Consider the following 15,089-nt stretch of genomic DNA (forward strand, 5'->3'; position numbering starts at 1 on the left):
GAGGGAGCGGGCGGGGCCGGGCGTGTGTCAGCATCTTCCCCGCCGCCCCGGGGGCGGGAGGGAAAGAGAGAGAGAGGAGAAGGGAGACGCAGAGGGAGGGAGGGGAGGGAGGAAGGCGCGGCGCTCGGGGGCGGTGGGCGGTGCGCGCCCGCCTCCCCGCGCTGCTGGCGGCCCCGAGGGGCAGCGGGCGGAGAGCGGAGCGGGCAGCGGGAGCGCCGGGCCGGCGGGGCCGGGCGGCCGCGGTGCGTACCCGCAGGTACCGGGGCACCGGCAGGGCCGGCTGCGGGCCGGCCGTGCACAGCGGGAGGGAGGGAATGCGGAGGGAAAGAGGGAGCCGCGGGGCGGGGAGCGCCGCCGCTCCCGCCCTCTCCGCGCCGGGTCTGGCGGCCGGCGGGGAGGAGATGCTGCTCCGCGCTCCCAGCGCAGCCCTGCGCGGCCGCTCCGGGCCGAGCTCCGCGCTGCTCGGCTCCCTGGCCGCCCTGCGAGCGCGGAGCGGCGGCTCTAGAGCGGCGGTAGGTGCGCGGCTCCCGCTCCGAGCGGGGCAGCCATCCCGGCGGCGGCCTCGGCCGAGCGGGGCTTCCCGGAGGGATGGGGGCTCTCTCGGAGGGATGGCCGCCGGTGGGCGTGTGAGCGCCTGGATTTGGTTCTCGGATCGCGGCGGGGCCGGCGGCGGGGTGTGGGAGAGGTGAAGAAAGGCCGCAGGCAGCGGCGGGGGATGTTGGTGCTCCCCCCGGGACTCGCAGCCCGGGTCCCGTGGGGTCGGGCTGGGCGCTCGGCAGCAGCGTGACACGCTCTGCCGGCCGAGAGGGGCTTGGGTTTGCCTGCGCCAGCCAAAGCAAGCAGCCCCCGCGGCCCTCGGACTCGTTAACAGAGAGGAAACTTTTTCCTCATTAACCTTTTTGGAGGAGCAGAAATGAAGGATAAATCTGTTGGCCGGTGATGAGAAATAGCGTAGGTTTCATTGGCTTTTTATCTCCTAGCAATCGACACCTCCGCAGACCGCAGGATAATCTCTCTCATATTCTAGATTGTGTCATTCTCTTTAAATTGCATGTTTAAAACAACAAAGGCAGTGACTTCATAGGGAACCGCCAGGAGCTGTTCCGTACCCCTCCTGTTTACTGGGGAAACATTTGGGAACCGGTTTGGTTTTGTAGGTAGGATCAGAAGTAAATGTAGGACATGGAAACTGTAAGGTTGGTTGCAGGTAATCTGTGTCTAGCCATCTTATTAAGGTGTGAGTTTTGGAGAAGGGAATATGAAAGTCTTTGCATGTGGAACTAGCTGGGGCAGTAACCGTGATCAGTTCCTGAAACCTTTTCAGGGAAGAGGACGTGTTTTGTGAAACTGTGCAGCGAAACTGGGTCAGAATGCACAGACGTTTTCCTGAGGGTAGAACCTGATGTGAGAAAGCTGTCATTGAATATATATATTCCGAGGTGTTGTGACTCCCAGGTCATTAGTTTGGGCTCAGGTTGGTGAAATGATGACATGTAGTGCCCATTCCAGAGCAGAGCTGCTGTCGCTGTTCGCATCAGAGCATCAGGCCTCTGACTGAACGTCGCCTGTGCAAGTCTGTCTTTGGATGGCCAGAAATAGGATCTAAAGACATTTCTGCTAGAGTTAGAATCAGCCATGATAGAGGTACAAATGAGAAAACAAACTGTTTGGGTCTTGTGCAAGAAATACTGATGAGGAAAGAGTAAATCTAGTCAGAGGATCTTTTGGTGGTGCAGTTACAACAGAATTTGCTACCACTCCTAGTGCTATCAATTGGACATATCTGTTCAGCTTTCACATGCAGCAGATATGTTTCACTTGGACTGTGTTTTTTTACCTGCCAACAAGCATGTCTTTCCATGAACAAACAGGTCTAGAATTTAAGCAGTAATTTAAGGAAAGAAGGGAATGACAGCAAGAAAGAGAAAAATATACAATCTAACTTTTAAAGATACTTTATTACTCATTTTTAACCTAACAACCCTGTTTGGTGAGTGGAGAGGCACATAATATATTCCTTTCATTATGGGACTTTGTTTTTTTTCTTTTGCTGTGCATGGTAAAAAAAAAAGAACCTTATTAATATCAGGGTTTTTATATTGAGTTTTTTCCTAATCAGAGTGTGGTTGTCTGGGGTATTTTTGAAGTTGAAGGTACAGTCGAAGTAAACACTTTGTAATATACCAGATGTAGAAGGAGACATGTATCATAGGATGTTGTTCTAACAGCTTAATTTAAAAAAACCCTCTTAATCCAAGAGTGTTGTTGAGTGGAATTGAAGGCTGTGAGAAGCACAGGCTCAAGTATATTTGAGTGGATGGAAGAGCGAGGAAGTATCTGTGTGAAAAGTTCGGGCAGAATGTTAAAGCATAAGTGACTACACTGCATGTATTTTCACCAGGATAACAGCGCCTGGTGAAAGGATGTGACCCAATAGTTTATTTACAGTTTCAGAGGCCTTTGAAACTAAAAATGGACTGTGTGGATGAGTGGTAAATAACCACTGTGACTGGTCATCATGACCAGTGATAACTTGTGCCTAGCATTTTAACTTGTTTGAAGCATTGTCATTTTCAGTGCCTTGAAGGGAAGCAGTGAAGAAGTCTAGGAAAGGGAGGAGATTGCATTCCTGAGAGTGGGAAGCTACCAGGGCATAAATGTTGCCTGTTCTGGTGGCAGGAAATTGTAGTGTCTTTGCTTTTTTTTCCTTTATGGTGGGATTTTTTCAGCCATATGGATCATACAGACTGACTATCACAGAGAAAGCCTGAAAGTAAAAATGCAGTCTTTTAGCTGTTCACTTCTTAAAGAGCACAGCAGGACAAATATTTTTATTTTTACATCTGGAACAGAAATTACTTGGCACATAGCTATTTTTCTCCCAACCAAATGCAGGTATGAACAATAATAATTAGTGGTTGTATGGTACAATAAATCTTCAAAGTGCCTTCAAATCTTAATCAGCAAACCTTAATAGCATGCTATTCCTGCAAGGGAGGTAAGTAATTAGATAAAATGAGACTGGGCAGACTCTTAAATGGAGTTTATTGTTGAAGTGGCTGTCAGTTTCACAAAGCTCTTCTTTATCACTGAGGTCTCTGAATGCTGCCATACTTAAATGGCTTCAAATATTTATATGTTGGAATACACGACATTATGGCCCAGAGGGCCTTGTTAATATTGACATTCTCTTGTTCAAAGTTCTTCACAGCAAAAGAGACCTTGCACTCAAGAGCCTCTGTAGTGGTTGTACCAGAGCACCTGTGAAGACTTATTAACCTGAACAAGAGTACGGTCAGCTCTTTAACAGGAATGGTTTTCTTTGGAAGGGCTTTCCAGTTTACTTGCATGACAAGCCTAGAACCTTTAGTCTACTGATGGTGAAACTCAAAGTGATTTTGCAAGTAGTTTGTTAAACCTAAGAACATTAAGTATTGCTGCATTTTTGGAAGGAGTGTTGGCTATCAGCTCAACGGTCTGTCACTTTTTTTCCCTCTGCTTACAGAAAAATTTGACTGGAATTTTACTGTTTCAAAGTGAGCTAGTCAGTGAGACTAAAAGATTGAAAAGCAAGTCTTGGTGTAGGGTGGCATGGTGCAGAAAATATTGGTAAGCAGTTGCCCCAAGCTGTCGCTTACCATGGGACAAGCGTGGATGGAAAGCTGTGAATACCAGGGTAAGTTAATGTTGTATGTCGCCAGTTAACTATTAATGAAATCTGTGCATCTGTAAAGAAGGGTGGAACTTCTGAAAGAAGTGTTTCCCAGCCCCACCTCCTCCTGAAGTACAGAGAAGGAAGCTGGCATTTACAGATGGGAAGGGCACAAGACGACTCTTTGGTGCCGTTTTTATTTCATCTGGGCTTCTCTTTGTCCTGTGCCACTTAAATACCTGGTGAGGAACCAGGCATATTCTTTGTCCATCATTATCTGTTAAAATGCTTTCATAAAAGGCAATTAATTGAGTAGGTTGCCTTGGGACAATGATTTGCCCTGTGAATTTGAAATCCAATTGGTTAGGATAGAGATCTGCTCCAGCTGGGACACTGTAGAAAGAATAACAGACGTGGGAAGGCTTTGTTCTCAGGGTTTCATCTCTCCTTTATCTTTTATGTGTGAATTTAATATGCCACAGAAATGTCTGCAAGTATTATGTCAAGAATTGAAGGAGACCTAGTATTAAAACTGCTGATTTTTGATTGCTGGTATTTATAGGGAATACTGTAGTTTTGCAGGATGTTGAGTATTATTAAGGAATTGCAGATCGTAAGATAATTTATGTCCAATTTAGGACTAGGTGCTGTGTTAGCTCCTGGTTTCTGCTTCAAACAATTGGTTGTTTAATTTGGTGAGATGGGGCACTTGGAAAAGAGACAAAAACTTTATCTCCTGTTTTGCAGCTAAAATTAAAGCTTGGGGAGAAGAACTGCCTGACCTAAAAATGATGAAAATTTAACTGCACAAGTTTGAACTCAGCACAAATCTCTTCATGAACTAATCTGATGCTGTCAAAAACATTGCACTTTTTTAGCAGACTTTAAGACTTTTAATTTCTGTGTGCTTCTGGCTTGTCAGCAGAAGGACATGATTTTCTGGGATATCATGGTTTCTTTATTCAACTCTGGCTAAATTTTTTTGTGTATTTCTTGGAGGTTGTCTTCCTAAAGAGCATTTGTCTGTATCTGTGGGAGAAATAAGGGCAGGAACATTCTGTAGAACTGGCTGAAATTTTTGTAAGTGAATCTGAAAATGGCTTTCATGTGGTGTTGACATCTTCTCTGAGTATTTGTATGTAGTGTGGGTACTTGGCTTCAGGCATGTGCAGAGAGGTACATTGGAAATGGTGTATCTGAGGTCTGGTTTATTTAGATCTGGAGCTGGAAGTCTTTATGGATGACTTTTCTTGAGCAACGCTGTTGCAGGTGACTTATATTTGTGCTGTAAGCTTGAAATTGATGCTGAGCATGTTAGGAAACACCCCTGTTTATTTCTTAAAAGAACTTAAGAAGAGGCATTTTCCTATTAGACTTTTCCTTGAAAGCCAGTTTTGTTTGTTGAGGGGAGAAGGCTGTTAGAGCATACAAATTCCTGAATTTTTGATGTGCTTTTCATCACAGTGAAAGCTTGATAAATCAGTGGAAATGCCAGGTTCTTGTGTGTTTCACATCCAGTTTGACAGCAGCTGTTAAAGCTTTTTTGGCTGCATCTGTACATGTATACAGGTGTAGCTGATGTTCTCTAGCAAGCAGATGACAGTAATCTTCCAGGCACACTCCAGGATATCCTTGTGTGTTGGAATCTTAGCACCATGCTGTGTGCTGTATGAAACTGACAATAAATATTAGTTCATTGCAGCAGCATAATTATGCCAATGTTGTTGAAATTGTTGCATTTTTTGTTGACTTAAGTGCTGTTTCAGAATTAGCATTGAAAGGCATAAAGATTTGTTAATGTAAACAATTTTTTGTGGTAAAATTGCATACTTGGAGATGGAAGTGTCTCTGAGTCTCGTGTCCATTCTACAGTCTGTCTTTACTTTTATTCATGTCACAGGCAGTGTTCTAGTCATGTAGGCAGACCCTCAAAACCTGTTAGAGAAGGTTTAGAAAGAAAGAGAAGGTTTAGAGAAGGTTTAGAAAACCTGTTAGAAGGCTAGAGAAAAAACCCAAGGAACTGAGTGCAAAGGTTTTCTAAGTTACTGCTAAGTACAGACAGAACAGGGTTTATCTCATCATCTCTAGGGGTATAGACACTCTCGTTTGCAGCTCCTTGTTTGCACAGGGGAATTGGTTTCCAGTGATTAATTTTATGCTTCAGATAAGGATTTTTCCCTTTTAATATTAATTTCTTCAGCCTCTCAATAGCATGAGCATATCGCACTGTGTTTTTTCCAGTTTTCAGGTAGACATGGAGGGCATAAAAACCCACTCCAATAAACCTGTGACACACATGGTTCCAGGGCTTTCTTAGGGTCACCAGGGAAAGGTAATGGGACTTGACTCATAAAACCTTGTCTGTTTTACCCTGTAGAACATTAGTGTTGAAATATTAACTACAAAATTTCAAACTTGTAAGCAACCTTATTTAGTGTTGAAATGTGTTTCATCTTTCTTGTTGGGACTGTTGATGTTTTCTGCTAACCACTTCTATATATTGTTATTTTAAAACATGAAATGGACTAAAGACAGAGCTAATATAAAGTCTGAAACTTCAGTTGTTAGAAATAGTTATGCTTCCTGGCAAAGTCATGCCTGGTTTAAATGGTGATAGATTTGGACTTGGATATTGCCTTAAGCAGTAGAGGAGTGAAAAAATGAAGCATGTGGATATTTAACCATGTCATACATGTAGTCTAACTTTTCTACTTAGTTTGCTTATCAGGGTATCAGTGCTGTAAAATTTCTTGCTGAGTTTTCTCCTCTCACCACAATTCATCAAGGGCCAGCATTATGTTATTACTGATTTTACCCATTTCTCTCTTCACAGAATTTATGTTTCAACAGAGAAAAGGTAGAGAAGGGAAATGGAGCAGAAGTTTTGCCTTTTAGTACCTTTACTGAAAGTCAGAAAATCCCCTCCTACCGCTTAGGATTATGACCAGTGGAATAATAGCTCTCTTTTCTCAAGTCAGCGTAAAAGCTGTATTTGCCTTCAATGAATTAACTTGGGAGTTTGAATCCCAGGCAAGCAAATGGTCGATAGGATGGTCCAAGAGCTGCTTTTATGCTTTGCTTTTTAATGGCAGTGAGGAGCAGCACACTTGGTGCTGTGAGAGACATCTCTGCAGTATGTATCACTGGCTGGACAATTGTGTGGTTAAGTTCATGTGGAGCTATCCTTCCAGCAGCCTAATTAAAGACTGTGTGGAACTTCCTTAAATGGGATGCTTCAACAGGTGATAAGTACTGGTTTCTCCTTCAGAGGATTTGTTATGTATGTCTTTCAAGTGCCTTGTGTGTTTTAACTATTTTGTAGTGATTGACGTGCATTTTCTGTTTGTTCTTCTGAAGCCAGTTTGCTTTCAACTTCTGTAAGTCTCGAAACTGGACTTCTTCACATTAATTTGACATTTAGGAAATATGAGAATACTGCCTCTGTGCATGCATTATGCAAAGATTTATTTGTTAACCAGCTCTCTGTGCACTTTTCGGTAAAGGATTTAACTTGGGTAGGTTTCTAGGAGGAAAGAGATTCTGTCCAGCCTTCATAGACTGTATTTTAGAGGTTTCATATATCTTCAATCATCTTTTGTGTTCTTAGAGCAGTGCCTTGCACCTGAATGGCTTTCCTCTTAACCATTGGAGATGGAACTTCAGAAACACCTGAACAAACATTCAGCTTATTAATTAGTGTTAGAAAACTGCATAGAAAGTGGCAGCAAAAAATAATAGCACAGCTAATGAATCCACTGAAATATTAGAAAAAAAAATGTTGCAGTCTAGGGAAAACTTAAATTTTGATTATATTTTTCCATAAAAATAACTCTGACATTCATGGTTAGTGTCTGAATGGATACACCCTGAAGAGCAATGAGGCTCTCCCTACTAACTTCACTGGAAATTTGAGTGGGATGAAAGTGGAGTGCAAATGCTATTGACATCCTTATTGATACATAACATTGCAGTAGACAGTGCAGTATATGTATGTCCATAAATTAACAGTGTTCTGTACAAGAAGAGCAGTTGGGGGCTGTCAAATGGCTTGTATCGGAAAAAGGAAGAAATTATTTTACAAAGTAGCAAGAATACCTGTAAAATTTCCATCACCTGGAAAATTCTGACCTAGAAGGTCTAGCTTGTGAAAACTGTTAGAAAACCATTATCTTTTGGAGGAGCATAAAGTCTGGAACAAAAGGAAGGTGGGGTAAAGAAGTGGGGGGAAGAAGAAAGGGTTGGGCACATTCAAGATGTGCTGGGACACCTTCAGTTCCCTCTAGTTCAGATTTATGGGCTTTGCAAGAATGTCCTTGTCTCATGTGCTGGTGGTGGAGGCTTCTGTGAGCTGAGGTTTCTTCCTCATAGAGATTGGGATGAGTTTTCAGACCTTCATAGCTGCAAGTACTTTTGGTGTTCCCAGCTTAGTGGTTATGTTTAAGGTCTTCAAGGGTTAATAATTACCTGATTTCTATCTTGTGGTTCTTTATTTGTTTGTTTTCTTGTTTTTTTTGTAGGTTTTTTAGAACTATTTATCCTCTTACTCCTTTTTATTTGTAAGGTTGTTCAGACTCTGAAAATCAGAAGTTTGTCTGGGAAGTCTTGCTACAGCGATCTATTTAATAAGATTTGCAAGAAATATATGCTATCAGTTTTTCAGGAGCCCCAAAATTTCAACTTAGATTTCCTGAAAGAGGTTTCTTCTGATGCTATAATCTGACAATGCTTAGCAATCAAGCTAATAGTGAAGAACCTTAAATTTTGAACAGCTTCTTTTTTCAGTGTGCCCTGTCATTGAATCCCTTGAATGACCTTAATAAAGAATTTAAAGATTATCTGATTATAAAAGATTTGCTAGCTGGCAGTGCTGAAAGTTTGTTTCATCAGAAATATAGACTCATTTATTGAGTGGCTTTGCAGTTAGGTTATCACATGTGTGGAACGGCCAAATCAGCCTGGAGCTTTAAGCACATGGGCTAACACGCAGAACTGAATTACTGCAATAGCTGTGTAGAGCTCCTTTATGTCAATTTAGAATGTGTGTGCTCACCATGATTGGCACAAGACTTGGGTGTTTCAGAAGTCTGATGCATTATAAAAATTGTCTTTTTAAAAAATTACTCTTGTTTTTAGAGGTTTTCTGATACTATCGTATCACATTAGTTTGTTTCAATCTATTGGCAAACAGTTTTGGTAAGAATAATTTTTCTGGTTTTCCTTGGTCTCTGATCCAGTTCTATCCTCTGTGTATTTGAAGAATATAGTGTGTAAAGGAAGAAAACTTTAAACTGGGTTTTTGTTGTTTTGTCACAAAATACTAAGAAAAATCCTAAAAATGGTTTTATAATAATTTTGACATTTTATATCCATGCAATGTCTTAAGAAAATATCTAGTATGCTGGAAGATTTATTGCTTTTGTTGGAAGAAACCATTTTCTGTTCTTTTTGAGAGCTGCAAACATTTACTGGTGCTTAGTGAAAGGCAACTTTGAGGCGCGACTGGGTCCTTCAAGACCTTTAGCATGTTCTTTTCTAGTGAAATTTGAGAAGTAAGTTGCTGTCTTACAGGAAACAAAAGAAAATACTCTTTGAGAACTGCTTAATTGCAGCTGTGTTACTGGAACAAAATGTCATGTGGGGGGAAAGTGTAAATGTGCTCAGAAAGGGATTAGAGAAGTTAACAGAACAGAGACCATTAGTGACTATTAGATTTGACTGTGCAGCTTGAGCTCAGGAGCTCAATAAACTGGTGATTGCCAGGAAAGGGGTGGGAGAGCTGGCCTGATCCAGTTTAGTACTTCTTGTATTAAACATTGCTGAAGTTTCTGAAACCACAGAAATGGGAAGCTCTTCCAAACTGAGCACTTCTTTAAACCCATAAAAAAAAAAAGCCCAAAAGCTTAATAAGAAATCTTTTGTGATCTGCCTCTGAAGCTCATGTGTGTGCACGTGGGCTTAACTTGATGTTCAGAGGAGAACAGCTGTCTGGTTCCAGCTGCAATTCCTTCCTGGATTTTTCATCCTTTGTCTTTTGGCATCTGTATTCCCTTTTGTTCAGATTGCTTAAGGAGGGAATAAATGATGGATGGTCAAGTTATCAGGGGAATTAATTTTCATGCATGTGACTCTAGAATAAAAATAGCTGCTCAAGAAGAGAGGAGAAAAAGACAGGAACACTTTGGTGATATCCCAGTTTAGGTTATAGTTTTAGTTGTTGAACAGGAAAGTGAAAATATACTACTAGGTAAAATGGTAAAATATGTAAGTAAACTGTCATTTTAAATGCCATCACATGAAAAGTACAACAAAAACCAACTTGTGGAGACATAAATAATTGGATTCCTTTTACAGACGAGAAACACACTACTTAAGAAGGGAAGGACATGCTGTGTAAGAGGCATTTTTTTTTTGTTCTTGCTTCCCTGAACATCAGATTCTTGTGCTCTGTTGATACTACCATGTGTCCTGTGTGTGCTCCTTGGCCTTGCACAGTTGAACAGATCATTTTTCAATACAAAGCCCTTAGTTTTGTCATATTGTCAGATGCTGAAAGAATTGGTGTCTTCAACTACTCAGTATTAGTGAGCAGAATAGAATCAGCAGATTGAATTTAACATGATGTGTGACAATTTCCCTGGTGCTTTCACAGTGCAGAATATAGTTTGCAATGTTTTAGAAAATATTTTTGCACTTGACATTAACTAAACTCTTTGATATACATGTTAATTGTCACAGATTCTGTCCCACCCATTGTCTTTGCTTTGAGAATATTAAAGAGCTGAAGATCACAGAATTTAACTTTTCACTGTAATACAAACTGCTGGTTGGGAAGTCTGCTGCTGATGCAAAATCCATTTGTTCTGCTTCCCTCTTCAGTGGTTTTGGAGAAATGGAAGAGAAACTAGTGCCTGTCTAGACTTTAATAGGTTTTATATATATATATATATATTTATTCTATGTAGACAACATTCATTTCAAGGCTCATGATGTATTTTCAGTGATAGGCTATAAATGCCAGTTAGAAAAAAAACTAGCAAGAAACAACACAAATTTTGTGCCAAGAAGTAATATGCATCTAAAAGGAGCAATTGCTTTTTACAATAGTCTTGGAACCTCCAAGTATAAAGTCTTCCAGCTCTTTTCAAAGAATTTGTGGAATTCAGATTTTGCTGTGTGAAAAAAGCTCTGCTTAGGCACCAGCAGGTGCCTGGGTATGTAGAGCAGCTGTAAATTGCGTGTGACTTCTGGGTTGGGAAAGTTTGGGTTTTCTTCACCTTCCTTTTTTTCCCACTCCCATCTGCCAATGGGAGAAATTGGGGTTTTTTATTACCTCTTTGTAGACTGATGGTCTAAAATCAAGGGTGAAGCCTTACAGCAACCTCTATGCAAGTAATTATTGTAAAAGATCCCTAGAAAATGGGAGAAGTCACTCATCAGCATGGTTGGAAGCAAAATCTAGGTTAATGCCAGCTGTCTTCAGTTAAATTTTTTCCAAAGCTCAAAATTTTAATCTATATCTTTTAAAATGCTAGCTGTGCATGTTTCTATACATTTATTTCCCCCAAATAACTGGGTTAATATTCAGTGTCTAGGTACATGGAGGAAAAAGGGTCAGTAGTGTAAAACCAAGTGGTAAAGCAGTTTTTTGAGGAAAAAGTACTTTTCCTCTGGAATTGATTAGTAATGGTCCACTGAATCCCTTAATTTTGCCAGCAAGGCTTGGTATCTGTAGTGATTTCTCAATTTATTTTTCGTGTGTGAAAGTTTCTAATGCTCCTGACTGCTCCTTTGTCTGTAAGCTGGGTGTTTCTTCCATGGCTAAAAGAGCCTGTGTGTGCTTTGGTGCAGGCACACTCTCTGTTCTTCTTTCTCAGCTCTCTGATGAAGTTCGGTTCCAGCTTTTGTGCACAGTGAGGAATCCATGGATAACTTCCCACTGTGGACTGAGATCATACCTTTTCCTGTCTCTAAGATTTCCATCTCAAGACTGTAAAATTTTGTTCCACTCCTCCTTTTTTTATTTCCTCCTTGCCTCTACACTAATACCAAATCGGGTATTTCTGTAAGCGATGAACACTTGATGCTTCTCATTGATTGCTGCTACTGCTTTTTCTCAGGGTAAGTGTGTATGCAACTTGAGGTAAACCAGTACAACTGGTCCAGTTTGATAAACTCTCATTCAAATGCAGTATTTTGTAAGCAAAGTTTATGGGAGGATGTTTTGAAACTACTGGTAAAACATTTGAAAGTTTTGAAATCTGTTTCAACCTACTCTCCAAGTGGTGTTTTTTAGGTGTTACATTTATGAATTTTCTATGTGATGTATCAATGAATAATCTCCAAAGTGATCAGCCAGCAATGAAAGATAGAAATGGGATTTGAAGAGGTTCAGCCCATGTTTTTTTCACACATTTGTGAATTTTTTTTCGTAGAAGCTGAATTTTCTCCTCGGAGTTAATGCCATTTCTATACTAAAAATGTAAATAATACGATTTAAATAATATCTCCATTTTTTTAAGCTTGCAAGAATAGAATTGAAATACTAAATTCAGGACTGGAAGAAAATTTGGATTGTTGTCAAAGTTCTAGACATACATGGAAAGGATGAAAGTTGGTATATTGTATGCAGACCAGATTATATGAGACTTGAGCTCTAATGTTTCGAAGGGAGGATTTTTTTTCTTTTTAGTGTCAGGTTTTTCTGTTTACTTTAGGTGGTTGTAGTTACTGTTTTCTTGGGTCTCCATGCAGTAACAGTTACAGAGTGAAGCTGTGGTACACAGTATTGTCACATTGATTGTGAAGGCAGCAAGGTTTGATGCATTCTTTAACTGGTCTAACTCCCTTTGAGCCAGTTGTACGAATAAAAGATTCAAGGATTGCTGTTATATTATCCTTCTATTCTCCTTTCACTTAATCCCTCTCTGGGCAATGGCTTCAGAGATTAGTGTGACCTTCTGCTTGGTTCTGTTCCAGTACAGCAAATATAATTTGTACATGGGCAGTACCTGTCTATGTCCTCAGTCTGACTAACTTTCCATTGCTATTTGTAGGAATGTTCTTCAAAGAAAAAGAAAGAAGGATGATGCTGTGAATCACTTCCCTCTCAGTTTCTAGGCCTGCAGAGGAAAAGTTTCTGCTAGTTTGCCTTTGTTATGCAGCCCAAGGGTGTAATATGGATTTTTGACCTTCTAATATGAATGTTTATCATCCAGACAAAGCAAAACTTCCCAGAACTCTGGGTGTTTTTTATTTTTGTGATAGCAGGCTTGGTATTATGTCATGGGAGGAGGTGCCGCTGTCTTGTTTTTCCTGTTTTTTTTGGGAATGCCATCTTCTGCAGCTTGTTCTATCCTGTAATCTGTCCACTGACTATCTGTCTTTGCTATAGATCAGGCAGTCTGTTTTGTGTGGAAGGTCTGTTGAGGAGTTGTAGAAATCACTCTTGCAGGTTTTTCATGCTGCTGTCGAATGATACTGAAGCTTATGTTCTTTGTGATGAGGCTCCTTCTCAACACTCCAAATCCCATTCGCTTTCTTGGCTCAGTAACCATAAACTTCAGATTTGAAGCTGGGCAGAAATAGCAAGTAGGTGAATCTCTTGTGAAAGAGAAATGCCAGGTTTTCCCACCTAAGAGGAAAAGGAGTAATAATCACACCACCTTTTGGGGCAGTTAAACCATGGAGAATATCGTGGCTGTAGGACTGAATAAATCATGCGTAACTGCTGAATTTAAGATGAATCATAAATTGGGTGTGTGTGTGAGTGTGTGTGTTAGAAATTTGTTCAAGGGGCAGTATAGTCAATTTAACAATTGTTCAGTTGTAAACACATACTGAATCATGCAGTATATAATTATATATTTTTCTGAAGTGTGGGGAGCAGAGTGGCAGGCTGAGGGACTTGAGTTAACTGGTCAGGTTCTGATTAACTCATATGATTTTGGCACAAAGCCATATGTGCTGTGTCAACTCATATTTTGAAGGAAGATCATGATTTCCTAACCATAGGCATTCCAAGTCTTCAAGTAGCTTTGTCTACTAATTAATCTGGAGCTAAAGGCTCCTAATTGCAGGATTTAAACTAGACAGTATAAGCTGCTCGGGAAGGTTTTGGCCTCCATAAAGAGCTCATTTAAAAAGCAAGTTTCCATGACCAAAAATCTTCATCTTTTATGTGGCATCTTTGAACTGATGGCTGTCTCTAGACATGCTGCTAAATAGTTGTCACACAGACATACTGTCCTCAGTACTTGGTGTATATCACACCTAAAGAGTTGAGTGGGTGAAAAATAGGTAAATTTTGATGTATGCTAACAGTGCAGGAAATGGATCAGCTATAGATGGTTGGAGAAAGAAAATCTGCCTTTAAAATCCATTTTTTTCAGTATTTGCAAGATAGCTGTTGGTAATATGAATAAAGACCCTGCTAATAATAGATTTAACAGAGAAGTCAAAGAACTTTGGAAATACTGAAATACGAAATCACCAGCAGCAGGAAATTGAGAATTTAGGGAAATCCTATAATGAGCCCATAGGGAATAATATCCTTCATGTAAAGCTTGTCTTCCATTTTCTGGGCAGTGGGTCCATTCCAGCATGGAAGAGTACACAACATATTTTCTGCTTGCTCTGAAATTTCCAAGTGCCCTGTAAATTGGTTACTCATTGGGAGTGTATATGCAGAGACTAAGCACGGCTTTAGTCTTAAACTCATTTCTGTATGCTTAGGTATGGAAGGAAGTGGAGAAAGAAGGGATCTGCAGTCTGAGAGGACAAATTATTATCTTGTGATGTGGAAACAGTTTCTGTGGGAAGCAGGTGTTAGGCAGAAGAAGAGATCTCCATGTTTGCACAGCATGCATTTAACTCGGAGGTCTGGTATCCTCTGTATTATGGTTTAACCGAATACTGTTTCATGTAGGGTGTGTTAGACCTTATTGGTCCACCTAAATTACATTATATAGACAGATTCTCAGTTACTGGGGGAAAAACTGAGCTGTATCCTGTTCAAGGACAATTTCCAACAGTCTGCTCTTCAGCTCAGCATCACTGAAAGGGAAATATTTTTCCTATCACTTGAACAGCAATTAAATGCTTTCAAGAAGTAGCAGTTGGCTGGATTGATTTTTTTTTTCTGGAAAATGAGTTGCTTATGGAGAAAAGGAAGTGCTGTGAAGTCTCTTATGAGGACAGGGGTTTTTAAAGATGGTGGATGCTTTTGAAGTTCTTTGCAGGAAATGGTTCTACCCTGTAAGATGTGCTGGTGCTGCACTTGCAATACTGTGTGCGTAGAGTGAAGAGCTCGTTTCTGGACAGATGGAGGCGTCTTACTAGAGTTGCAGCCCATCTGCTGGTATCAAATCTGTTTTTCCAAATGCTTACAGAATCTTATTTAAATCTGCCTTGGCCAAAACCTTTAATAGGCTTTAGGGAC

At 40.6% G+C, this 15,089-nt stretch overlaps 1 protein-coding gene across 1 annotated transcript in view; it reads left to right on the top strand.

Moving 5' to 3' along the window:
• The first annotated feature begins 324 nt into the window (after positions 1–324).
• Positions 325–15,089, top strand: part of PTPN13 (protein tyrosine phosphatase non-receptor type 13) — a 112,015-nt gene continuing 97,250 nt past the window's right edge. The window contains exon 1 of the mRNA XM_038134696.1: positions 325–516. Within this exon, the coding sequence (XP_037990624.1) occupies positions 402–516 (115 nt within the window). The 5' untranslated portion in view covers positions 325–401. The remainder of the gene's footprint in view (positions 517–15,089) is intronic.

This window comes from Motacilla alba, chromosome 4 (assembly GCF_015832195.1).
Source record: "Motacilla alba alba isolate MOTALB_02 chromosome 4, Motacilla_alba_V1.0_pri, whole genome shotgun sequence".
NCBI lineage: Eukaryota > Metazoa > Chordata > Aves > Passeriformes > Motacillidae > Motacilla > Motacilla alba.